The sequence below is a fragment of the Callorhinchus milii genome, unplaced genomic scaffold, assembly GCF_018977255.1.
Source record: "Callorhinchus milii isolate IMCB2004 unplaced genomic scaffold, IMCB_Cmil_1.0 Scaffold1, whole genome shotgun sequence".
NCBI classification, from domain to species: Eukaryota; Metazoa; Chordata; class Chondrichthyes; order Chimaeriformes; family Callorhinchidae; genus Callorhinchus; species Callorhinchus milii.
In genome coordinates this window covers 24,844,110-24,872,097 of record NW_024704742.1, presented here as the reverse complement: position 1 = coordinate 24,872,097, position 27,988 = coordinate 24,844,110, and the positions used below count along the sequence as shown (strand labels likewise).

Below are 27,988 nucleotides of genomic sequence, written 5' to 3'. Positions count from 1 at the left end.
GTCGAGCCTGGATGTGATGAAGGTATGAACAAGAGTTTCAGCGGCCTGAGGGGTGAGGTAGTGGCGGAGTCGGGCGATGTTACGGAGGTGAGGAGAAGCAGAGCGGGTCATGGCTTGGATGTGGGGAAGAAAAGACAGTTGAGGGTCGAACAAGACACCTAGGTTCCTGACTGGCTTGGTGAGTTGAAGTGTGCAACCATGGAGGTTGATGTTGCCAGAGCCTGAGGTGCCGAGGCACTGGCGCGAATCAATCAGGAGGGCCTCTGTCTTGTTCACATTCAACTGTAGGAAATTTGCCCTCATCCAGGACTTGACCTCCGACATCAACTGAGCCAACCTGATACATTATACAATTTGACACTATGAACTATATATGTGTGTGATATGTGTATGTGTGTGTGTGGCGGGGGGGTTAATATGCTGTATAATTGGATTTCTGGAAGTCCATCCAAACCTCCGTCGCACCACCTCCCTCCCTCACTTTCAAAGCTCACTCCTTGTTCTCACTCCTTGATGTATATGTGAATTTTAGTAATGTTTTCGTAATAAATGGCATCTGTTCTTTCCTAACCCTGTCAGTGTGAATCCCTGTTCGAAGGTGGCTCAACTGAGTCAGAATTAGACACTCAGACTGGCATTCCCAGTTAACTCCAATGCCCGGTAACTGGAATGTCTAATCGTAGTCCGCTCGTACTGCCAGAACTATGATGTTGACAGCCTTTCTAGCCCATATCTGTGCTATGTCTCATTCTGTCTTCCCCCACGTTCACAACATCAACTGCCTCTGCCACTGTCTCACACCACAGGCCACCGAGACCTTCATACATGCATTCATAACATCCAGGCTCAACTATGGAAATTCCCTGCTTGTTGGCCTCCCCAACTCCTCCCTCCACAAGCATCCAGAATTTGCAGCCCATGTCCTCTCCCGAACCAGGCTCCACGACCCCATCACTCCCATCCTCACCCAACTCTTCTGGCTTCCCATCACACAGAGGATATGGTTCAAGACCCTGGTCCTCACCTTCAAAGCCCTTCATGGCCTTGCTCCCCCCTACCTCTGCGACCTTCTAACTCCCTACCAACCTGCCCACTCCTTCCGCTCAACGGGTTCCAGCCTGCTTCATGTACCCCGCCTCACTCGTCCTACCTTTGTCAGGCTGGCCTTCTGCCACTCTGCTCCCATTCTCTGAAGCTCCACCCTTGCCTCCTTCAAAACCCGCCTCAAGCTCAAGACCCTCCTCTTTAACCATGCCTTCGGTCTCCCTCATTCCCCCCCTGCTCTCCACCCACTCCGATCCCATCCCCTAGCTCAGGTCCGAAACACTGATTGTCCAGCATCTTGGGATGTCCTCCCAATGTGAAAGGCGCTATACAAATGTAATTGTATTGTTGTTCTTATTTTGTTCCCGTCCCTTGGCTACGTATGTGCTCTGTGATGGATAATGCCACACCGCCATGGGCAGCTGGCACGGCACCAGGTGTAACTGCAGTATGTACATACATACGTAGGTGCTCTGTGGTGCACAATGCCATAGTGCCACTTTAACTCGGCGTCCACCAGGTGTAACTGCGGTGCAAAACTCAAAACTGAAAATGACTCATGAACTATAGGAGATACCAAAAAGCAAATATGCCCATGTCACTCCCAGTTGCAATACCTTTCTGATGAGGTATAAATCGTGTCTATAGTCAATTGGTTATTGAGATCCTTCTTGAGGCGCAAACATATATTGTTGTTTTATTAGTATATAATAGATAGAAGAAAGATACAATTTAAGATAAACAACAATGGGATCCAGTATAACCAACACACATAACTATACAACCAGCAGCACAATATTACTTTAGTAAAGTGGTTTCAACCAACCCGACTGTACAGTAGTCCTGTACAGCCAGTGTGTACCGGGTGATGACCATTAGCTAGTGACCACGAGGAGCGCTGAGCATTGCCTTTTATAGGCAGGTAGCTCCACCCACTGTATGAAGTGAATGCGAGGGGCTTTTTCCCACGCGAGCACCCAAGTATTATTTCCTTTCCAGGCTGCTTGTTAACTGCCTGTCTATCAAGCAGCCTTATGCTATATGTTGTTGCAACTTGGGCACCTCATGTGCTCTGTTCGTTAAGTCTTTTGCAAGCAGTTTCTTAAACAGAATCTAATGAAAAGGGCAGGCCTCCCCATTTTCCTTAAATAATATTATATAGTTATATATATATTATTTACACGTTACTAAGGATTGCAAAAATAGGGTAACCGTGACCCTCAGGACCTCCCACTCCCTGGTTTGGGTGCCCAGTCAGCTGTGTGAAGTGCTTTGAGATGTCATCCCGAGGTGAAATAAAATGTACAATGCATTGTGTATTGTACAAGGTGTTTACAAAGTCCTGTTAGCCCCTGTTTTTTTCTTACAAATAATTTTTATTTTCTGCTGTAGATGAGTCAAATGTAACAATGTCTGATACCAGTAACTATACCATCAAGGAACGTGTTGTGGTCAGTACCTGGGACCATGAACGTCCAACAACTGGAAATACAATGGAAAATATACGTTGTGATTTTAAGGCAAGGATTTCAAAAAGTGGCTCCCCCAAAAACATTGAACGCTTGTACTGAATACACTTAAGTACTTCGAAATACAATCATCATAATTCTTCCACATGTTTCAATGCTCAATGCACAGTAGAAATAAAGCCATGGGTTCAACAGGACTTTGTGAACACACTATATTGAAATCTGAGAGGGTCAAAGAAGTGAGTGAGGAAACCTCATGGCAAAGAGGCTGAAGGGTGGAGCCCATGTCTTCTTAAGGAGATGCTGATGTCTGCATCTTTTTCTATGTGCCAGGGATGGACTAAGAAAGGTGGAGATCTGTTGGGAAATAATATCCCGGGATGCACAATATAATTTCGGACATGATATGTGCATGCAACTGCCAGGATGGTGAAAGGCAAACTGGATGGACCTTGGTCTTCTTTCGTCTAGCAATTCTTATGTTCTTATGAGACCCTGGCTTGGCTCACTGCCAAAGACATGAGACCCAGGCCACATGGATGGCCTCAGGTTGGTTAGCAGTTAGTGCGGAGGATAGCGATTGCACTGTTCCAGGTTTCCCCTCCCCTGAGATTAAACCTGTGTTATAGTGAGCTTCTCCATGTGTGTCCATTTCTTCCTGGCTCAGGGGGTCTGCGCTGCAATACAATTTGGAGTAATTTATGCTTTGTACAAATAATACATCATATCATTAGTACGTAGACATCTAGAGTTTATAAACTAATTATGGATTGTGGACTTTTTCCCTATATTGCCCATTACCCAACTTCTCTTTTATTTCCAACATTGAGAAACTCTGTAAGGAGATGATCAGTTGAGGATCCTCTGAATGGATCATATGAAAGTTAAACTCTGGGGACTATTTTGTGTGTGTGTACATGTCCTGGTTATACATTTTTTGCATCAATGTTGTCATTTATTAATGTGCCTTAAAATGTTGGGTAGTGCTGCAGGGTGTGAAGGAAGAGAAAGGGCCTGGTTTGAGAAATACAGATGTTCCATTCCACTGCAAAAAGAAATTTCTGTTTTAATGAATACCTGAGTATCTATTTAGTAGGTCATATTGGAACTTTTTCCAGGTAATGAGCACTTGTTTGCATCGCAAATTAATTATTCGATCATTCATTATTAATGGTTACTCTGGTTCAATTAAAAGCACTCTTACGTCTGGGTGAAAAATTTGTCAGTTCAAGCTGCATGTTGGGTCTTTGAGATCATGGTCTACACATGTGATGGCCAACCTTTTGGTCGGCGAACAAAATTAATATTCTTCATGGAATACTGTGTGATTTATCACATAAATCAAGAAATAGTCAATCAAAAAAAACTGGAAACACACTATTGCTTTTAAACCTAGACTCGTGTGAATGTTCCGCGGTCCAGAGAATAGGTTGGCCAACACTGGTCTAGGCTTAATGCTTCATTGTAATGTAGTGGGAGCACAGCATTTCAGAGGTGCCATCCTTCAGATGAGATGTTAAGTTGAAGCCTAATCTATATGTTCAGGCAGGTGTTAAAAATCATATGATACTCTTTGAAAAGAGAAGGGAGTTTCACCTGGCGACCTGGCTGACGATCTTCCAGATAAAATTGGGTATTCATTTCATAGATGTTTGTGAACTGTGGTTGTGTGCAAATTGGCTGCTGCTCTCACCTACACATAAAAACACCAGATGTCACAGCAATTACTTGTGAAGCACTTTAGCTGATTTGATGACGTTGGCTACATCAAATGGAAGGATTACTATGATATCATGACAGATTTCGAATAAAAGTGCAACACAATAATAGTTTGAAAGCTTTGCATTGTTTATTATTGTTGGCAACATTTTAAAATGTTCTTTCTACTGGAAAGATTGAGACTGTTGAATCATCCCATGAGCTGATGGATCCAGATATGTTCGGATTTTCATGCTCATCTTTTTCAAAGAATACCACGACCCTTTCCAGTCCATCCACACAATCCCATCGTCTGTGCCATGTTTTGCCATTTCTCTTGTGTATCCCCCACCCCAATAGTATCGGCCATTTGGATTTGCTGAGTGACAGCGGTTATACCACCAGCCACCACCATCCTCTCTTGCACACTGTTTGGTTACATCTCCAGGAATCCTGTTAAAGGTTAAAACAAACAAGTTACCTAATTAGTATTGAAGATAGTCGGATGTAATCATTTACCATCAAATGCCTAATTACACATTACGAATGAAACAAGAGATATTGGAAGGGGGAGGAGGAAGATTCAGTTCAGTGCATTGGAAAACAAGATCAAACAAGACTAGTTTGGATGAAGAATCCATTCTGAAGTTGTCATTCTGAAATTGGCAGAACTTTGGGAAGTGTTACCTACATGAAAAGTGCTATACAAATGTAATTGTTGTTATTGATTTTATCCTTCCAGAATCTCATCCTATCATCCTCACATCATAGCTTTGATGTTTATTTTTAAATGAGTCCAGGGTCCTAGCCTCTACTCCTCCTAGTAACCTGTTATAGTCATTAATTACTCTCTCAGTGAAGAAATACTTCCTGGTGTCTGTCCTCAAATTGCTACCCTGAACCTGCGCCGTTTTGTTCTACTTACTTGGCGCATTCGGAAGTATTGTTCTAGGTTTACATTCTCAATCCAACCTGTGTCCAGGTTTGGCTTAATATAAATTTAAACTGACAACATTTACTAAAATTAAATTTTAATTGAAAAATATATTCAGACAGAAAATATCATCTTTACGCAAGAAAGATCTGAGATTTTTATATAAACTGTTTGCAGAACATAAAGAGGGAAGATTGATCTTCTCAACTTACCAGCCGTCATTGTCTCGGTCAAATGTGCTGAACATCATGTCCTTGTGGATAGTCATGGTTCTATTATAGCCATACAGCGTTTTTGCTCCATCCATCAGCGTATTACCAGCCGTGCCTGAGTAACCATCTACAGTCAGTCGGTATTTGCCAACTTCATTCTGTACTAAAAACTTTCTGTAGCTAGCTGTCACTTTATTGTCTTTCCAGTCACTCATCTCAAAGAGAAGCTCTGAATCTCGCAATTTGGTCAGTCGGCTGATCCGATCGTTTCCGAGCCAATATTCTCCTGTAGAGAAGTTATGCAATGAACAATGCTTGGAAAAAATATTTGATTTGAAGACAGCACATCACTTCTCATTTCCTGATTATGTTTTGTACATTTCAAATTCTAGTTCAATAGATTTCAAAATCTAAATATCCCTCCTGTTAAAGTGAATAAAATTGGTCAGTCATTCCATGGCTGTTTGTGGGACACTGCTGTGCTTAAATTGGCTGTGTTCAACAGACAAAATACATAGACACTCCACTTGACAGTATATCCTGGGAAGTGCTTTGGGATGTTCTCCTGACATGAAAGGATTATTATTACATGTACCAAATGGAAGGATTATTATTATAAGATAATGTTTGAAAACCTGGCATTCATCACTGAATGATGTCTGGAGGGAAAACAAGAAGTAAAACATAAACCATCAATTTGACAATAAACCAAGGACTGCTTGCTGGTCCAGGTACATATTAAAACCCCACATTGAAATTTGAGGAGCAGTGAGTTTTCCAGGCCTACAATCTTTCCCTGCTACAGATCCACTAAAGAAAACCTCAAGATGAATGCTTTCTTCATCCTGTTGTTGTTTGTGGGATATTATTGCTGCAGACGAGGTGCTGTGTGCCCCTTCGCAACAATTTCCAAAGTTACTCATATTTTGAAGTACTTTAAGGTCTTTCTACATCATAAGTTGCTGTATTGAATGTAACAAATGCAAGTTTATTGTCTCTGTCTGTCTATGTATATGGAGTTAAGTGTTCAGATAAGAGTGAACACATGATTGCAATTCTGGTAATAACTGCAGCATTTGAGTGCAGTGAGCTGTGGACGCACTAGACACTCGTAGGACATGGTTTTCCATTTATTTCAGATGAAAGGGAGACGTTTAAAATTGATACAGTCTATCTACTTATGTCAACACATCATGGATCATTTGAGTTTGTCAACATAGAGGGTCACAAGCAGGCAATAGGTGTTCTGTGATTAAAATTTCTGAACCCTGTATTTACATTGATTTATTTTAAAATGTCATACATTTAATTAAAATTCCCGAACCATTTGTTTACATGTGTTTTCATTACCTTATTTCCAAAAATAGTCAAGCAAGCAAAACAAAAGTTCATTAAGAGTACACTGTCGCCATAAGTGGTAATAATAGTAATAATCCTTGCATTTGATATAGCATCTTATCACGTCTTTTAGACATCTCAAAGCGCTTCACACAATCTACTGTAAAGTGAATTGACTGTATGTTTTGTGGGCAAACTCAGCAGCCAATTGTGCACAGTAGTATCCCACAAATAGAAGTGGATTGAGTGACCAAATTATTCTAATAGAACAATGCCTTTAATACAATGCCTTTCATGTCCTCCTGACATGAAAGACACTATACAAATTTAATTTGTTGTTGTTGTTGTTAGGGACCTAACCATTTGTCAAACATAAGTGTGCCAGAGACAGTACGTCAATATAGACAATTAGATTTTAGTGTTAATGTATGGAGTAGGGATCGGGACTTCACTTTTTTGTTGATATAAGTGGGATGTGGACATAAAGGAGTTTGAGATAAGTGGGTAGGACTGTACTCTATTGGGATCAGATTAATGTAGATACTAAGCAAAATAGTAAATAATTAAATTAAATTATTAGCCCTCACAGTGTAAAAGATTCCCTGGTAATACAGCAGGCAATGCTTGTAGCTTTTGAGACATTAAAAAAGCATTATATTCTCCCAAGAAAGTCTGGCTAACTTTCTTTTCTGGGGCGATAGATTAGAGGTGTTTGCCATTTTGATCGCAATTACATGCATCAACTGCAGTGATTTACTTACACATAATAGGTTTAAATTGTGAGATTTACAAAAGGCTTGGTAAATGGGATTTATCATGACTGACACTCTGCATCTTCACCCAGATGACAATTTCATGGAACTTGGAACTAACCATTCTGTAGTCAAATTATAATCACTTTACAGATTTCCATTCATGTGAACCCTACAATTGTATGAGGCGCCATCTAACCCTTTCCTTTTATTTACAACTCCACTATCTCCCCATCTCCCAGTGGATCAAACTCAAGATCCTCATCCTCGCATTCAAATCCCCCCATGGGCCACAACCTTCCCTACCTCAGTGTCCACCTGCAAAATTTCTGCCCCAATCGCTCACCCCACTCAGTGAATGTCACTCACCTCAATCCGACCCACCATTGACCTGTGGAACCCCTTCACCTTGTCGCTTCCCACCCACCTTCAAGGTCCGCCTTAATATCTATCATTTCAACAGCACTTTGGGTCACCTTTTCCTTTCCCTCTCCCCCGATCTCCCCCCACCCCAGCCCCCACCACCATTGTCCTCAGCTCTCCTCCCTCTGGACACCTTGGGCATCCAGTCAATTTTGTGACATTCTTCCAACACAAAAGGTACAATTTAAACATAAATCTTTCTTGTTGTGGGGCTATCTCTTTTTAAAACCCCTTGTAGTCAATTGTCCACTGCACTGCTGTACACTTTTGACTGGAACTAAAACCAGGTTTTCTGGAGAGCTCCTGAATTCTCACCTGGGGTATCGCAATAACCTTTTCCCACATCGAATGCAATGTTTCCAAATCCTTTTTTGTAGTCGTCCCAGGTCCGCCCAAAGTCCACACTGCCATCCTTTCGATTTTGAATTAGTGTCCATCCTGGAAAACGTGAATTGTTTCAAGAATGTTAAAACGATACAAAGCTTCTGTGCATGAACAAAGCCACATGTTGCACTGCACGGAAGAGTAAAAATTCCTACCTCCCATGTCTGTTGTCATGTCACAGAACACTTTGTAGGGTTGGGAGGAATCTGGCTGGATTAAGTAGAGTTGGGATGTGTCACCGCCCTTACTGCGAATTTCATCACAGTCTAGGAAAGATCCAACAGTGAGTGTTTGAATCTTGAATTGGGAACATTGCTCATTTTACTGAAATTTTTTTTAAAAACAGATACTTAATGTTAAAAAAATTGTCTGGCTAGTTTACCTTTTCCTGATATTGCTGGTATGTTACAGGAAACTACGCATGGATCTTTGCAGTAACCTTTCTGAGTCTCCAATGCTCGTTCAAGCTTCAGCAGCTTTTCTTTGAAGCTGTCCACAATGGAGCGCATCATACGGATGGTGGAGGGAAGACTCCTGTCCATGGTGTCCTTTATCAGGATAAAACGCTCCTCCAACTCTGTACTATATGATTCCACTACATAATTGTTACCTGTGAAGGAGATGTTGCATATTCACAAGAGATGACATGTTTTTCGCCTGGAGCAATTGATTTCAGAGTAATGTGCCCAATAATTCTGACATGTGACACTGTCCATTTGAAAACATAAAGCATCTGATCTTTTTTAGATTGCATTTGAAAATGATCACCCCAAATACAAACATAACGGAATGGGAGATTCTTCCCCTGATGCTCTAAGGAATAAGTATTATAAACTGGGCAAATTATGTACTTACAAAGAAACAAGAATGCTGTACCTGTGTATTGTGAACGTCTCCGTTCCAGCTCCTTGTCCATCTTTTCCACATAATACTGAATCGAGTGACTCGAGCGACTAAGACTTGAAACATTGCTTTGCAAACTTGTAATGACTGGTTTAATATCGCGTTCCTGCTTCAGGAGGTCAGTTCTCAATACACAACCAGTAGGGCACATTACACACTTGAACAGAAGGTTGATGAATAAAAACAAATCAATTTGATAAGTGAGTAACATTTGCGAAAATGTATTTTCATTCAGAATAATATAGTAGAGGCGATTGACTGGCTCCATTGCAGATCAACAAACAATGCAGGTAGTTGCACATCATGCAAAATATAAATTGGCTACAGAGCTAAATAAAACATTGTTCCATTATGAATTATACTGTCACTGTTGTACTAGATTGTGCCAGCCCTTCTATCTCTCTCCAAGTCTCTTCGTTCTCTGTCTCTCAGTGGGGTGGGGTTGCAGATGCTTGAGCAGAGGAAACCCCTAGTTGTAGGTGCTTTGTTATTCTGCATTGTACAATTTGCACATGTCTGTGCACAGTGACATTGTATCAACACAGCATAGAGCATGTAACAGCAATGCTACAGTTGTGTTTGTCTTTTACCAGTGCAGCACAATACTGAAAATGGGCACATGTACATCTGTGCTGACAATCTTTAAACTTATGCTCAGTAAACTTGTTTATAGCTATCTCCATCTAAACACGACTTGCATTTATGTAGCGCTCTTTACATAGGACAACTTCTTGGGACAATATACACTTATATCAGACCTGGCTTTCTTAACTAACACTTCCCCTCACACCCAAGACCATTCTCACAGAAGTTTGGTTGTGTTTCTACTGAATTATCACATCACTCCCTCATTACTCCCATGTTAGAAAGTTACTATTTCCCATTCCACATTGTTGCAGATTGTTCTCACCAGTTCACTGCTGAGATGCATGCATCCTCCTTGATCAGACACCTCAATTTCATCAGATATTTTGGCCTGTTTTTCTGGAACTGGGAGCAGGCTTGAAGTTCTTTTTCTTGCAACATCGTATGTTGGCCTACCCGCTGGCTTTGGCAAACTTGGCAATGGCCTGTCTCCATGACCAGACGTTGGTCTGTGTCCACGAGGATCAATTACTGGGTACACTTCACCTTCCTGTGTGGGATAAACAACAGAACATTCAGTACAGCCAGCAACTATAAATTGTAAATGATCCCTCAAAAAAAATTGAGGGTCACTCAATCCACGATTATTTGTGGGTCACTTCTATACGCAGTTGGCTGCCGTATTTCGCCCACTACACTGTACTGTATATTCTGTGAAGTCCTTTGAGACATCTCAACAATGTAATAAGGCACTATATCAAATGCAAGTATTATTATTAAATAATTAATTATTCATTATTATTTAAGAGAATTTACAATTTCTTTCAGCAGTGAATAAAATAAACAAAAATAATAATCCTTGCATTTGATATAGCGTTTTTAAACGTCCCAAAGCGCTTCACAGAATATACTGTAAAGTGAATTGACTGTATATTTGTAGGCCAATTGCGCACAGCAGTGTCCCACAAACAGATGTGGATTGAAGTGACCAATTTATTATGGGTTTTTTTCTTGAGGGTATATTATCAGGTGTGTGGAGTAAGGAAACTTGCCCAAGGTTTCACGCTGCTGGGAATTGAACCCAAGTCTCTCGCTTGTTAGGTGAATGCTCTTACCACTGAGTTACAGGACTCCCTTAGGAGAATATTAGAAGATTCATGGCTGTAAGAGGAAGCTGAAGAAAATAACTATTTTCTGGGTGCAATTTATACCCTTATTAATAGAGTAATGTTTAAACAAAACCTTTGTAGATATCAAAATATATGTATGTAGTTTGAAATCAGGGACCGAAAATTCCTGAAGTTCTTAAGATTGAGATTATTGCATTATCTGTTTCAGAGGTTCAATGGAAGCATTATTAGAAAATAACTTCAAATGAGAGCTTGACACATGCAAAGTGATTTCCTTGAGTATTGAGATTCCCATGTAGAAAAGAAAGAAAATTAGTCAGAAGATATAAACTTTTGGACTTCAAAGGAAAAGAAACACTGGACCGTAAGCCTTCTCATATACAATGTATCCGCCACAAGAAAACATGCACAGTCATGCCACTCACCATCCCACCATGATATTCTAAATCTTCGTCATAATCAGTTAGACTGTCAAGGTCCACCGAACTAACATCAGACATTTGAGCTGCTGTGATGCACAGAAGTAGGAAGAATACTTTCATGTTGCTGAAGTGGTAGCTCTATTGATCTACTACCTCTACTTACTTGTCCCTTCTCACAAACTCTCCCTCTGGCCTTTGCAGTTCCTTTTATATCTTTGGTTCAGCATCAGTACTGGGGCCAGAGGAGGTTGGATCAAATGACTGATCAGTGTTTAGAATCTGGTTAATATTTGAAACAGGAGGATTTTTTTCAGGTTGGTGACTGGCAAACTCCTATTGTAACCCTGGCCATTTTAGTACAGATGCAACAAGAAAGATTAGTTGCTGATTGAGGAAATAGTACAAAATCATAAAGTGATAAATACTTACAGGTCAACACAGAAGAAGGCCATTCGGCCAGTTGTGTCTATGCGGGTTCTTTTTAAAAGAGCAATCTTTTCAATCCCTGTATTTTCCCCATACCCTTGTAGTTTACTCCTTTTTAGATATCTATCTAGTTCCCTTCTGAAGTCTGTCTAGTTCGTCTTCTGTCGTGCAGCTCTGACCTCCTCAACCTTCCCAGCATATCCCTTAGACTCAATAAACTGGTGCACACCCTAGACATCAATTTCGACCCACAGCTATTCTTCCTATAGTACATTCAGTTGAAGGGGAAGGTCTTAAGCGTGTTTTGAAAGTGGGGAAGGAGGGGTAAGGCAGAGGGATTGAGGGAAAGTTTTGGGGTGTAGTAGCAGAAAGCACGGCTACTGATGGTGGAACAGAGGGAACAAAGGACAAGCAGGAGGCTAGAGTCAGCAAAGCGGAGGTGGCGAGTGATGATGTGGGAAGAAAATAGGTCAGAGGCATAGGGAGGTGCCAGGGTGTGAAGGGATTTGTAGACAAGTGCAAGGATCTTGAAGTCAATCCATTTTCTGATAGGGAGCAAGTGAAGCCTGGTGAGGACTAGTGTGACAGAAGTTCGGAGTTTAGAGCTATACTAATATTAATTTTTAATAATATTCATAAAGAACTCAAGGAGTCGCACTGAACTTACCGCCTGGGGAAAGTTCCTGGTAATACCTGTCTGTCTAGAGAAATGAGTCTCGCACTTGTCAGCTGCCTGATAACCAAGATGTGACTTTTCTCCTTGGGGAAATTCCATATTGAAACACTTGGTGAAGAGAAATTGTGTTGAGGCTCTTTGTGGTGGATTCAACAATCCAGCACCCTGAGCCTGGCAGTTCTCCAGGGCTCTGTTGGTATTTAACTATCCTGATAGGCTTAATGTAACTTGAAGAGGTAGACATATAATTGGGAGAGTATCCTGAACAAAGAGAAGTTTCTTCCAGTGTCATTAGCAAATATCTCCCTCCGAAATAAAATTGGTCATTCACTTCAAAATGGTTTTAGGACATTGCTGTGTGCAAATAGTAACCAGGATGAGACATAGGATTATGTATAGGATTAGTCATAGAATTAGTCATAGGATAACATAAATAGGATTGGGCATAAAATTAGATATAGGATTAGGCTTGAAGTTAAGCCGAAAAGGGTAATTTGCAGGAGTAATGGGGAGAAGGTGGATAAATGGGACTGAACAGATTGCTCTTTCAAAGAGCAAGTAAAGACATGATGGACGAAAGGCCTTTTCTGCTGAAATGTTCTATGGTTTTATAGTACAATAAAATATCTTTATGGACTTCATGGGCTTTGCATTCAAATGGTCCCGGAGACTTTGGGCCTGCCAATAGATGATCCTTGCATTGGATCTTTTAATACAACAGAAAAACAATTTTGTTAAACCTTTTTTATTGGTATTCCAAGAAGACAAATTACTTTGAGGTTTAAAGCACAGATCGTCAAAAGTGGCACAACTAGTATAAGGCAGTAAAGTGTCTTATACATCATAGACTGTGCCTCTGATCATCTCCCCCTTCTTGCTTTCTCAGCCTCCAAACCCTCTACTGTACAGTGCTCCAAGACTCCATCCTGCATGAAAAGTTAAATTAATGCAAGTTGTTGTAATTTAATTGGGGACTAATTATGTTTTGTTGTGTATTTGTACAATGACTATTAGTTTCCACAATATAGTGTTACCAATTTTAGGTTCTGAAGGTGGGGCATTCCATGCACGTTACCAGCTCCACGTGTGCGTGTAGGCATTGTGGGATAACTATTGTAATTGACTTGCAGCTGAGCCTGACCTTGTTTTCCTATGTTCACATACAAGTACTTTCCAGGAGGACTCAACAGATAGTGATCAGGATTAGGAACCCTGGATCATTTTCCCCATCCTAGCCAAGAGGTACTGCACTTTAATGTGCACTGCTCAGTCACTGCACTTTACAGGATATGCAGTAAAGTGCAGTGACTGAGCAGTGCACATCATTAGTATTATTATTATAGAGAAACTACAGCCAATTATAGTGCTCCACACAGACTCGGGAATCAAATCTGAAACCTGGTCTGTGTGACCTTCTGCTGCACTGGTGACTGTGTCGTCCCCCACTAAACCTCTTACAGCCAACAACACTCTCCCAAATAAAATTGGTGACTCACTCTATGGCTGTTTGTGGGACATTGCTGTGCGCTAACTGTCTGATGTGTTTTGCCCATAAAATATACAGTCAATCTTTCATCAAGTCCTGGCATGACTACGCCAACTGCCTGCTCACCGGACTTCCCAACTCTTCCCTCCACAAGCTGCAGATTACTCAAAACTCTGCAACTTGTGTTCTCTCCCACAGTCGACTCCGTGAACCAATCACAACCATTCTTGCCTGTCTTCACTGGCTCCCCATCCCTCATAGAATCATGTACAAAACACTCATTACCACCTTCAAAGCTCTCCATGGTCTTGCTCCCCCTACTTCTCCGACCTCCTAATCCCAAATCAGCCTATCTACGCCCGGACACTGGCCTGCTTCAGGTCCCCCGCACTTACCGCCCACCATTGGTGGTTGGGCATTCAGCAGCTCTACCCCCACACTCAGGAACTCTATCCCACAATTCCTCCACCTCACCCCTTCTCTTTCCTCCTTCTAAAGACCTTCCTTTTTGACCATGCCTTTGGCCACCTTTCCAACCACACACCCATTGCCCTCCACCCCTTCTGATCCCAACTCTTAGCTTGGATTCAAAAAACTCTTACTGTCTAGCACCCTGAGATGTTTTTCCAAAGTGAAGGGCATTATACAAGTGTAATTTGTCATTGCTATTGTTGTTATTAGATTAAATGTAAAACTAACATTGCCATATAATACATGGAATACATTGATGAAACCAACAGGACTATCAATATTTGACAGTGACATTTCCAAACATTTCTATTTCACAAGGCAGTACTTCAACAGAAACTAATCAATAAACCACCACATCAGTAAATATGTCTCATCATGTCCCCAGGGCCATATTGAGCAAGAATAATAAACCAAACTAAAATCACTATGTTTACTTGGACAGCAGTACAATGTCCTCTTTTTTTACAAAGGTGGTTGAATTTATCTCTTTAAAGGTTAACTTTGCTATCGCAGATCCTTGTTCTACTTGCAACAGCAACATTTAGTTAGCTGATCAATAAAGGTCAATTGGTCAATGGAGGTGCATCCTAGGAATCACTGTTTGACATGTTAGTCCCTGTCTACAAAATATGTACAAAATACATTTACCACATCCTGTGAAGCATTTTGAGACGTCCTTCAGATGTTTTATCATTATGATTGAAGTATCATGCATATTTCTTATCATTAAACAAAAGGATTGTACTCTTTTTAACATCACAAAAATGATTAGAAAATATTGTACAATATCAAGGAGGAAATGTGCCTTTGTATCATTGTTTTAAGGTTATGAAACAGGGCCAGTCAATAGTAACATAGATCAAAGTACCATATATCTCAGCACAGTGAACATTGCAGTTTTAAACTCTGATCTTTGAGGTACCACTGATATACATTGAGGTACCACTGATGAGGTACATTGATAAAACCAGCAGTGAATAGGTCTCTAATTGTTAGCTCATTTACTGAAATGATGCTCTGTCCTTGGGACACTACCAAGAACCTTTCTGAAGCTCACACCATCACCAGCCTTGGCATTTGGTTCAATCTGAGTTATTTTTCCTTCTTTATATCCAGTCGTTCGTGGAGTCCTGCAGCTTAGTGTGACCTTGTTGCTCAGTGGTTACAACACTCGCCTCTCAAACGAGTTTTTGAATGAGGTGGAACATGTGAATGGTGGAACTAGGAAGACTGTAGAGAGTCAGGAGATAACAAAGACGTGAAATGAGAATTTTGGCAGCATTTTGTGTGAGATAGGGAGGAAGGCGAGCAATGTGGCGAAGATGAAGTAAAGCCGTCTTGGTCAGGAATGATTGTGAGGATAGGAGGAGAGCCAAGAATCAAACTGAACCCCAATCTTGTGCATTGGTTCAGTAAGTGTCAGAGCAAAGCCAGGGAAGTCAGAGGCGGAGGCCAAAGGTGGAAATGAGGAGATGTTGGTGGGAGCCTTATCTATGATTCCACAACTAATTTGACCAGTATTTTAATAAACAATAGATCACAGTCTGCATACTAAGCTGGTTTAGGTATTTTTACCCTGTCATTTTTTCCTCCCCAGCTTCTCCTCAAACCCTCGATTTATGGGGTAAAATTAATAATAATAATCCTTACATTTTATATAGCATCTTATTACATCATTGAGACATCTGAAAGGGCTTCACGGAATATATTGTAAAGTGGATTGACTGTGTATTTTGTGGGTGAAGTGCGGTATTCTGTGAATGAGTGGCCAAATTTTTTTTAGGAATTATTATCCCTGGAAAGTGATCCGTCAATCGACTAACAAGCAGGATCCTACTTACTGCTAGGTAAACACGAGGCGTGTGGAGTAAGGAAACTTGCCTAAGGTTTCACCGCATCGGGAATCAACCTGGGTCCTCTCACTTGCAAGGCAAGTGCTCTAACCACTATGCTATGGGACTCCACATACAAGTTGCACAGGCATCAGCCACTGGGGGTAAGCCTATAAATTCTCAACAGGCTTGTTGTAATTCCTGTTGCTTGCTTGGTTTTGTCTCCTATTTTACAATGGGAGCAGAGTAAAAAAAAAGTATTTTTAACTTTTCAGTAAACGGGTAACGAATCATTTTAGTCCATTACTGAAAATTAGTGACTCATATACAATTACCTAGAAAATGTGCGTCAGGGCTAGTTGACTATGGAGGTATCACTGCTGAGCTAATGCTGCCTTGTCTGCCATTCACACACATGGACTTTCCATGAAGATTGGAAACACTGGCTGATTGTTTCCTCCTGTTTGCTGAGGCCAACTAATAGAGCCCCCTAGAGCCTGTCTGTTTGCCATCAGCTAATTCAGCATAGATGCAATTGAATCAGGAACCTTTCAGTATTGATCAATTTCAAACTGATTAGTGGCTTTTACCAATGGTGCCATTAAATGAGTCCAGCACAATTCCCTTTAGTCTATGATTAGAATTGATATTTCCACTTCTGCTCATTGCATAATAATTTGGTTCAGTTGAAACATTTAGATGTTGGTCTTCCATTCTGAGCATACCGCAAAGTAAATTTGGGTGTCATCCAGTCTCAGTTGGTAGCACTCTTATCTCTGAATCAGAAGTTTATGGGTTAAACCCCACATTGGAACTTTGAATCAAGTCCAGACTGTAAAGTAAATTGACAGTGCATTTTGTGGGCAAAACCGGCAGCCAATTGCGCACAGCAATGTCCCACAAACAGTCGTGGATTGAGTGGCCAAATTATTATTATTATTTTTGCATTAGTTGCGTCTTCTGGTTTACGAACATCGAACTGCAAGATATGCAGCAAAAATTGCAGCCAGTGAATTGTGAATTCCAATTATGGAAAAGACCAAAATACACCCAAGGTTTCTTCTTCAGTAAAAGTGCAACCATGAAGTTTCAACTTTTTTTAGGACTGAGGTAAACTTATCAGAAAGTGTTTATCCAAAACTTTTACCCGCTTCAACATCTACCTACCCTCAAGCATTAAATTAATTATGCACTAAGAACAATGTCCTACAAATTGGCATGAAGTGAATGATCAATTTTATCCAGGGGATTATTGTCCTTTCTAACATGTAGGGTGGTCCTAGCTGGACAAGCAGTGGGAAAGCTTGCCGGATAGCAATATCAATTGCAAGCTGTGCAGTTTTAGCTGGTTAGACTCCAGCAGGACCCCAACACGCACTCCGGGGTCCCCAAGCCTTGGCTCTCGCCAACCTGCACCTCATACTCTTCGGAATTAGATAAGCAGGATGTGTCCCTCTAGAGGGAGAGTGTGCATTCCATTCCAACAATCTATCTCTGGGATTTCCATGTGTAGGTGGGATGCATGGAATTCTCAGCTTGGTTTGGATACTCTTAAACATGTGGATGGGTTTCCTCATGTGTCAAACACTCAGCTGACCAAAAAAAATGGATACTGGGAGAAACTCACTTCTCATTTTGAATAGTGCCATAGGGATATTTAACATTCACCTGAACAGGCAGATGAGTTTCTTCCAGTACTAATGAACAATCCTCCAGATATAATCGGTCATTCATGGCTATTTATTAATAACAATCCTTACATTTGATATAACACTTTTCACGTCTTCTGAACGTCTCAAAGCACTTCACAGAAGATACTGTAAAGTGAATTGACCGTATATTTTGTGGGCAAAACGCAACTGCCAATTGCGCACAGCAGAGTCCCACAAATAGTCGTGGATTGAGTGACCAAATTATTATTAGGGTTTTTTCTTGAGGGAATATTATCAGGCGTGTGGAGTAAGGAAACTTTCCCAAGTTTTGCCCTGCCAAGAAGCAAACCCAGGTCTCTCGTTGCACTACAGGACTATTTATCAATGATTTGCAAAAATGAGCTGTTTCTGTAAATACACAGTCACTACACTTTATAGTATATCCTATGAAATAGATTTGATGGTTCAACACTACAGGCACTATATCAAACACAAGGATTATTATTTTAGTTAGTAAGTTGCTATTAAACCAACTTAAAGGTTATATTTGTAATTATTAACAATTTTCGGTTGACTCTAGATACATTTCCCCAATACTTGTATTATATAATTACTAATTAAAGATATATTTGATTTTTTATGGATTCTGTAATGTTCCATTTGTCAATATTTAACAAAATAATAATTTAATACAGTGCATTTAATACAATTCCTTTCAAAGTGCTTCACAGGATTTATTATAAGGTATAGTGACTATATAGTCTGTAGGCGAACAAAAGTTTAACTTGTCCATTTTTACTCAAAACCCTTTCATTTGATGAAGACAGTATTGATCTTTTTATTTAGCAAAGAGAACACAAGGTCACAAGTTTCTTAGTCAAACTGAAACACACTGTTCAACAAATATTTTCCAAGCAAATATGTTACAGATACAGGGGCTTATTAGGATACATCTTATGGGAATTTGTTGAAAACTAATTAATGACTGAGGGAAAATATTTGTAAATAATCCTTGTATTCAATAAAGTGTCTTTCAAAGTACTTCACAGGCTTTCCTTTAAAGTGTAATGACTATATACTTGTAGGTGAACAAGTTAGTCAATTTGTATACCGCAATGTTGAGATTCAAATTGGACCCAACAGCAATAAACTGAGCCTTCATAATAATCTTTGCATTTGACACAGTGCCTTATCACATCATCTTAGTAATTCCTTCAAAAGTAAATAAAAATAATTTGGTCACTCAATCCACGACTGTTTGGGGGACACTGCTATGTGCAATTGGCTGTTGCGTTTCACCCACAAAATATACAATCAATTCACTTAACAGTATATTCTGTAAAGCGTTTTGAGACATCTTGAAGATGTGATAAGGCGCTATATCAAATGCAAGGATTATTATTATTAATGAGACTTGGAGATAATAATAATAATCCTTGCATTTGATATAGCGCTTTTCACGTCGGGAGGACGTCCCAAAGCGCTTCACAGAACACACTGTAAAGTGAATTGACTGTATATTTGTGGGCGAACGCGGCAGCCAATTGCGCACAGCAATGTCCCACAAACAGTCGTAGATTGAAAATGACCAATTTATTATTGTTTTTGGTTTTGGAGGGATTATTATTAGGCGTGTGGAGTGAGGAAACTTGCCCAAGGTGTGGATGTGGATGCTCAACCTTGGCATTCACAGTCCTAGTGCGGTAGGACAATTCTACATGGACTAAATCATCCATTTTTTTCCCATCCCAGAGAGCTGACCACATCATTTGGAGTGGAGCAATCCTGTTTTGCACATGACATGCTTGTGCAGGAGTTTGGAAAAGCTTTGAGACCTTGGATGTGTCAGCAGACATACTGGAAAGGTCACAGATACGAGGGATAAATTGTGTAAGCAATGGGTGGTAAATAATTGACAAGTTCTGCGTAAACAGGACACTCCCTCCCCCCCTCCCCTCTCCCACACACATACACACACTAACTGACATCACAGATCTTGTTGAGATTCAAATTGGATGAAAGGGAGACAGGAGAGACATCTCCTTCAGGTCTACTGAGCAATAGGAAAGATGAGATCGGCTCTGGTGCTGGGGTTGTTAGTATGCTGCACGCTTCTACACTGGGTGGGTTTCCCTTCTTGCTCTGCACACTGCCGAAAGGCGGATTTCACTCATTTACTTTGACCAGCACAGAAAAGACACAGTTAAACACCAATCGTATTTCTTTGGTACCACTTAGAAACAAACGATCAAGGCTTTGAGTGAGTGAAACGTGTATCAGATCTTCCTTACGAACCTTGTTTGATTCAGTAAAAATCTTAGATAGAAATAGACATTTGATCTGCAAAGACGAACCTTACTTTTGATGTTTTCTCTCAGTCAGAATCCCAGCTGACAGCTCGAGGAGCCCGCCCTACACAAGCCAAAGATCGCAGTAGATCTACTAAACTGGGATGCTCAGATGAGAGTGGCTTCTCTTTGTGCTCTGATGAGGACTGGGTAGGTGGCATTTAGATCTCGGTTTGCGAGATCAATAATAATTACTTGAATTTCATATAGCACTTTATCATTTCTTCGAGGAGAATATACTGTGAAGTGAATTGATTCTATTTTTTGTGTCTGAAACTACTTTTTATATCATTCATTCAATGTCATGCATTGAATGAATGACATGTTGCAAAGCAATTTTTTAAAAAAAATCTGAATTACTTGGCACAGGGTCCGAAATGCCCATCCGGATGCCGAATCCAAGGGCTGATGGACCATGAAGATCGCAAAACGGCTGACAGAGTAAGGAAGATTCGACAGATGTTGGACGACTACTCAAAAATATATGGATCTACCCATGTGAGCGTCACCGATGCGGCCAGAAGAATCAGGGAAACTCTGAACGAAGTGGGAGGTGAGAGTTTCCTCTACTGCCCGTCCATTTCATAACGTTGTTTGAATAATAATCCTTGAATTTGATATAATGCCCAATCACTCATTGAGATGTCTCAAATTGCTTCAGAGAATATACTGAAAAGAGGATTGATTGTCTATTTTGTGGGTGAAAAGCGGCAGACAATTACACATAGCAGTATCCCACAAACAGTTGTGGATTGAGTGACCAGATTTTTTTGAGGGATGATTACCCCGGAAAGCTAACCAATCAACTAACAACCGGTTTTCTACTTACTACTAGGTAAACAGAGGCGTGTGGAGTAGGGAAACTTGTGTAAGGTTTCACCCTGCCCGGGATTCAAAACGTTTCTAATCGAATTATTGTCTTTTTCTGCACCTTTAGACTCTGGTACTACCTACTATCAGCTGGTGGATTCACTCAAGACCCGACTTCTCAGCTTGCAGGAGAGAATCAATCGTCAAACCACCAAAATACAATCTCTGAAAAGAGGTATATTCGAACAATTCAAAGAAATCACCCGACTGGAGGTAAATGACAAGGTTTTTTTGTTGAAATTTGAGAATACTTTTACTCATGTTTTTTTTCCCCCTGAAAGAACAGTATTACTATGGGAACAGCTGTTAAAATGGTATTTGTTTCTTTATCGTGAGGGTTATGAACTGAGTACATTTGTGAACAGCAGCAGATTTACAGCAGGGACTCTGTTATGTGTGGAAACCCATTACCATGCTTAAGCATAGCCAAACCAGTCTGAGAGGACTTGTACACACCACTAACACGTAAAAATGCCCCTTATGGAATGCAAACTCTCTCTGTGTAGGGACTCACTCTCTTTACCTAAATCTAGAGAGTATTAGGCACAGGTTGGCAAGAAATCTACAAACCCAGAGTGTGTATTGGGGCACGTTTTGTAATTTAACCAGTTAAAACAGCATAACCTGCCACAAAACATACAGTCACTGCACTTTACAGTGTATCTTGTGAAGCGCTATGAGATGTCCTCCCAATGTGAAAAGTGTTAAATCAATGAAAGGATCATTATTATAACTATATAACAAGCTTCCCACTGCTTGTCCAGCTAGAACCACTTTACCCATTAGTGCTGCAGAATTAACAGGAGCTGAGTGAGAAGAATTACTGCCCCCGGTGACTAGTCTGTCCGTTCAAGTCCAGCTGATGAGCCAGGCTGGCCGGTCTATAATAATAATCCTTGTATTTGATAGAATTCCTTATCACGTCTTCGAGATGTCTCAAAGCGCTTCATAGGATATACTGTAAAGTGAATTGACTGTAAATTTTGTGGTGTCCATGACTCCTCTTTTGAATGGCTCTGTCCTTGGCCAGGGGTGGGGTGGGGGGAAGGGAGGTCATCCCTGAACAAACTGTATAGTGCTGCAGTATAAATTGAGACAAACATGATATTTCACCTCATTTTTTTTCTATTAACAATGACTGTTTTCTTCTGTTTTCCTGTTAGGTTGACATTGACATCAAGATACGATCCTGCAAAGGATCTTGTGCCAAGTCCTTTGCCTACAGCATCAGCGGGGAGAGTGACGCCCAATTGGACAAAAAACTCGGATCATTACATAGCATGTCAGTCGACAGGATTGAATACTCAAAGCCAACGCACGTGTTCAAAATGAGGAGTTTGAAGGAATCTGATCCAGACTCTCTTCATAAATCTGGAATGACTGACAGTAGATATCCTGAATTCTGGGCTGAAAGAGATTTCCAAATATTTTCCCTAGAAGAAACTCCTAAAGGTGGAAGTGAGGCTTCCATTCATAGTGCAACCTCCACACCCATAAGAGGTGGGGCATCTACCTCTGGTACAGACTACTTACACACAAGAGATAGGGTTTCTACCTCTGATACAGGTTACTTTCCCACAAAAGGTGGGGCTTCTACCTCTGGTACAAGCTACTCAACCACAGGAGGTGGGGCTTCTACCTCTGGTACAGACTACTTACACACAAGAGATAGAGTTTCTACCTCTGATACAGGTTACTTTCCCACAAAAGATAGGGGTTCTACCTTTAGTACAAGCTTCTCAACCACAGGAGGTGGGGCTTCTACCTCTGGTACAGACTACTTACACACAAGAGATAGAGTTTCTACCTCTGATACAGGTTACTTACCCACAAGAGATGGGACTTCTACCTCTGGTACAAGCTACTCAACCACAAGAGGTGGGGCTTCCACCTCTGGTACAGACTACTTACACACAAGAGATAGGGTTTCTACCTCTGATACAGGTTACTTTCCCACAAAAGATAGGGGTTCTACCTTTGGTACAAGCTTCTCAACCACAGGAGGTGGGGCTTCTACCTCTGGTACAGACTACTTACACACAAGAGATAGAGTTTCTACCTCTGATACAGGAGGTTACTTACCCACAAGAGATGGGACTTCTACCTCTGGTACAAGCTACTCAACCACAAGAGGTGGGGCTTCCACCTCTGGTACAGACTACTTACACACAAGAGATAGGGTTTCTACCTCTGATACAGGTCACTTACCCACAAGAGATGGGACTTCTACCTCTGGTACAAGCTACTCAACCACAGGAGGTGGGGCTTCCACCTCTGGTACAGACTACTTACACACAAGAGATAGGGTTTCTACCTCTGATACAGGTTACTTTCCCAAAAGAGGTGGGGCTTCTACCTCTGGTACAAGCTACTCAACCAAAACAGATGGATCGTTTCATCATCAGGCAGGCTCCACAACCTCATTAGGTGGTGGACTGGTGGGTAGTAGCAGGGGTGTTGCTGGGACACCTGAACCTTTTTCAGATCACAGTTATTTTCACACTGTTGATCGGAAACAGACAAGTGGCATAGTAATTGGGGACGGTGGTAGGGAAGAAAGCAGAGTTGCACATGGTCTTGGAGAGGGTACAGGAGGCAGAGGTGATATTGATGATACACGGTTCCACACAACACATGGTTCCAGAACCTACACAAAAACAACTGTTACAAAAAATGGCAAAACCACTGAAAGAGTCACAATGACAAGCGGCTCAGATGGTTTTCCTGAAATTTCGGAATTTCCGGAATTTATGGGCTCACATTTTGACAGACTTAGATTACAATCTGGGACAGAACCTGGGACCACAGGTATGGGGTCCAGGAGGCTTACAACAGTAACAGGAACTAAAACAGGTAAAGGTGGAAGTACACGTGATTTTAGTGCTTTAACATCCTCAGGCACCAAAACAGGCAAACACTCTATTGTTACTGAAAGTCATGCAGTGAGAGGCACAGATGATTTCGATCCCTTTGCAAGGTTCGAAGAATTCAGGGATTTTCATACTTTTGATCCGAGACAGCCACTACCTGACGCCGGTGGTAGTGTAAGCGATGGAGATAGTTCAGTTGTTGGAAGTCGTACAACACATTCAGTATCCTGGTCCACCCAAGGAGGTGACTCTCCAGATCAACAATCAATTCAAAGAAGGTTAAAAAGTGCCATGCAACGCATGTCTATGGATGAAAGAGGAGAAGATATTCCTGACCGGAAAGGTCACATCTAATAGAAATAACAAGATATAGCATGAAAGCTACATTGGGAAAGGTAAGTCGATTAAGTATGCTTTGAGACTGCTTTTTTTTAATGTGCAGGGTAGGCCACTCTTTTGGCTGCTGAGGGACAGATGAAATGGGTTGGAAGGAAGGGGGGGGGGGGGGTGAAATCGGCCCTTGGGCCTCCAGTTGGATCACGCTATTGTACAGAATGAGGTAAGAAACAAAAAACCTTGTAGACCATCCAAACTATTGAAAAAAATATACATATTAATATCTGTAAAGCCCCTCAACCAATTTCTTTAACATATGACTATCTAATTCCCGCTTGAATTTTATGGCCCAATCTGCCTCCATCAGTAGTGCCTTATATATATTCACCACGGTCTCTCTGTGTAATTCAATCAAAGTTTCTTTTGTGCTTGATTGCTGACTGTTTGTGGTAGAGTTTATGACCATTTTCAACATATGATTGGGATTTTAAGTTCAGAGCCTAGGCTGAAACTCCAATACAGTGTTGAAGCATTGTCAGAAGTCTACAAAATACACATCAGAGTAAATCCTATGAAACATTTTGAGACATCCTCCCTATATCACGTGCAAAGATTTATTAAGTGTCATTCTTCAGATGAGATATGAAACTGAGGTTCCGACTACCTGTTGAGCTATACATTAAAGATCCAATGGTACTATTCAAAAAGAAAAGGGGTTTTCCTCAGTATCCTCGCCAAGAATCCTCCAGATAAAAATTGGTCATTCACTTCATGGTTGTGTCCTGTAAGCAAATTGGCTGTGATGTTTGCTCTCCAAATAGACAGTCACTATACAATAAATCCTATATTGCGCTTTTTGATGTTAAGTTGATGTGAGAAGGCACTAGATCAAATACAAGGATCATTATTATTAGAGTTCAATTTACGATTTTGAATTCATCAAAAAGGATTCACTTGAGCCTTATCTTCACAGATGTGTACATTCTCAGCTTGTTTAGTCTCTCCTCATATCTCCACCTACAATTCCGACCATAAATATAATTGCTCTTCACTGTACCCTTTCCAATACCGAGATGTCCTTATTGTAATATAATGGCCAAATTTGGATAATCCAGATGGGGATGAACCAGTGATCGATCCTTGTTCAGTATCATCTCCTGTGATTTACAACAACAATAAAATTACATTTGCATAGTGCCTTTCACGTTGGGAGGATGTCCCAAGGTGCTGGACAGTCAGTGTTTTGGACCAGAGCTGGGGGCGGGATTGGGGAGGATAGAGGGCAGGGGGAAAGCAGGGTGATCCAAAACATGATCAAACAGGAAGGTCTTGAGATGGGTCTTAAAGGAACTTATGCTCTATTCCTCTGGGTAACTCTTCAGGATTGGACAGAATAGGACTTTTTCCACTGGAGTAGAGTAGATTGAAGGGTGATGTGGTAGAGATGATTAAGATAATGAAATGATTTGAGAGGATAAATTGTGAAGAACTGTTTCTGCTGGTAGATGATTTAAGGATCAGAAAGTACAAATTTAAAATTCTAATTCAAAATGTGAAAGAAGTTAGGAGGCTTGTTTTGAAGAATGTCTGTTGAAGCAGCGTCAATTGGGAGAATTTAAAAAATAAGTTATGGAATTCTTTACCCCAGCAGGCTGTAGATGCTCAAGACTGAGATTGATAGATTTATAAAGGATAGAGGGATTAAGGGATATGGGCAAAAGGTGGGCAGATGGAGTTAGGTTAGAAGATCAGCCATGATCTTATTGAATGGTGGGGTAGGCTCGAGGGGCCGATTGGTCTACTTCTGCTCCTAATTCCTATGTTCCTATGAATTAGATAAGCATATACAGAGACATTTTGTTCAACCCACAGCTGTCTTTCTAACTCTATATCCAGTCAGTCACAGAATCATCGAAATTTACAGCACAGAAAGAATTTTCTGTATTAGTTAATGAGGTTAGTGAACTCCAAATGAATTATGCCCCAAAAGGTTTTAACTCACACCATCCTTGAGATTTGATTCTGCTCTCTTTGACTGACGATAATAGAAAATCCAATGACAATGGATGGGACCAATAAAACAGTCCATCAAAATTCCAATAGGGGTATAGCTGAGAAGGGAGGAAAACAAACATGAAGGAGAAGTTCTGGTTATCTATCTATGTGACGTAAAATGTAATGCTGGTTGGACTGATTTTGTTCCATTTCTCTTTTGAAAACTACAATATGCTTTCTACAGAATTTTAATGTGTCCTTGTTTCATTCTGCAGCACATAAAGACAGACAAGGCAACTTCCCGAACAGATTTTCATTCATCGTCATTGGTTCTACAATAAACTCATCCCCGTTATTACCTAATTTAAGTTGTGCTTACCCGATGCTCATCAATAAAATGATTTATGCAACAAAGAGATAAAGCTTCTTTCTTCTCTTCCTGGTCATTTCTGGTCAGCTCGCACCTTGTCTTTCTGAGCAGCAGTTACAAAAAAAATCCTTTTGGTTGAATTTAAAGTTAACTTCCAAGTATATAGTTTTGTGACACTGCTGTGTGCAATTGGCTGCTGCGTTTCGGTCACAAAATATACAGACAATTAATTTTACAGTATATTCTATGAAGTGCTTTGAGACAGTCAAAGATGTGATGATGCTTTATATCAAATGGAAGGCTTAGTATTATAGAGGATTTCAAATTTCTGCTCAATACATCCTCACTTGCACACACTTGACTAGAATCATGAAATTAGCACTCTGTAGCGATTGATAATCTTTCTTTTGCTATATAGTGGATTAGACTGCAATACCCAATAGGAATATCAAAACAGTTACATACCTTGGGATGAATTTTGCAGTATTGCAAATTGATTTTTAAATTAAGAAAGCTGAAAGTGCATGATGCCAACTTTTGATAATACTTTTACAGCTCAATCTAGTTTTGGAGGGGACTTTATTTGAGTGGAGTGATGTGTGCAATGTACCTCCATTTACTGGAAGGAGTCCCCATTCAAATTTCCTGATGAAGAAATCCATTAATACCGCAAAAATTACCCATTTGTTTCAAATCTATAAGTAGAATTTAATCAGAAATTACTAGATTTAATTGCGCCTGGAACATTACTCAATCCTGATACTCACTGCCAGTCTCAAACACACCCAGGTCAAATCAGTTGCAGGTTAAAACCCCCTTCGCACTGATTTCATCCATTGGTCCTCTACAGTATATCTTTCCTCCTCAAAAGCCTATCTACTATTGCATCCGTGTGATATTTACATTCATAACACAAACCATTCTTGTGATTTCTAGTAAAAATGGCAGTTTAATAAATCTGATATGTAGACTAATAGCTAGCAAAATATTGGCTCATTTTTGCCCACATTTGATATTTTTGGTCACATTTGATATTTTGGGTCAGATGGTTGTACGCAGAAACCCATTCCATGCTTAAGAATATCCAAACCTGACTGAGATTGTCAGATATGCCAGTTACATATGGAAATTTCCCTTTGTCTGGAATAGAATATGCACTCTGTCTCTGTAGGGGCATACCCATGTCAAGAGCCAAGGCACTTGTGAATTTAAATTTGAGTCTAGTCTGACTCAGTGGTAGCACTCTTGCCTCTGAATTAGAAGGTTGTGGGTTTGAGCCCTATATCAGGACTTGGAATCACATAGTCTAAGATGATAAATGTAGTCTTCACATCAACCTAACTATAATCTGATTTAACAACG

The 27,988-nt window shown here is 40.6% G+C and overlaps 2 protein-coding genes across 2 annotated transcripts; one reads left to right on the top strand and one right to left on the bottom strand.

Annotated features, from left to right (window-relative positions):
* Positions 1 to 4,341: 4,341 nt before the first annotated feature.
* Positions 4,342 to 11,493, bottom strand: fgb (fibrinogen beta chain). The gene is given in 8 exon segments (NM_001292588.1): positions 4,342 to 4,664; positions 5,358 to 5,643; positions 8,186 to 8,308; positions 8,410 to 8,520; positions 8,637 to 8,864; positions 9,131 to 9,314; positions 10,068 to 10,292; positions 11,298 to 11,493. Coding segments are annotated over 8 exon segments (1,542 nt in total). The 5' UTR covers positions 11,415 to 11,493; the 3' UTR covers positions 4,342 to 4,396.
* An 8,344-nt stretch (positions 11,494 to 19,837) lies between these two features.
* LOC103189384 (fibrinogen alpha chain) lies at positions 19,838 to 26,670 on the top strand. The gene is made up of 6 exons (XM_007909756.2): positions 19,838 to 19,960; positions 20,216 to 20,335; positions 20,555 to 20,738; positions 21,123 to 21,268; positions 22,219 to 24,320; positions 26,532 to 26,670. The coding sequence occupies exons 1-5, from the start codon at positions 19,907 to 19,909 to the stop codon at positions 24,277 to 24,279; spliced, it is 2,565 nt and encodes an 854-aa protein (XP_007907947.2). The 5' UTR covers positions 19,838 to 19,906; the 3' UTR covers positions 24,280 to 24,320; positions 26,532 to 26,670.
* The last annotated feature ends 1,318 nt before the right edge of the window (positions 26,671 to 27,988 follow it).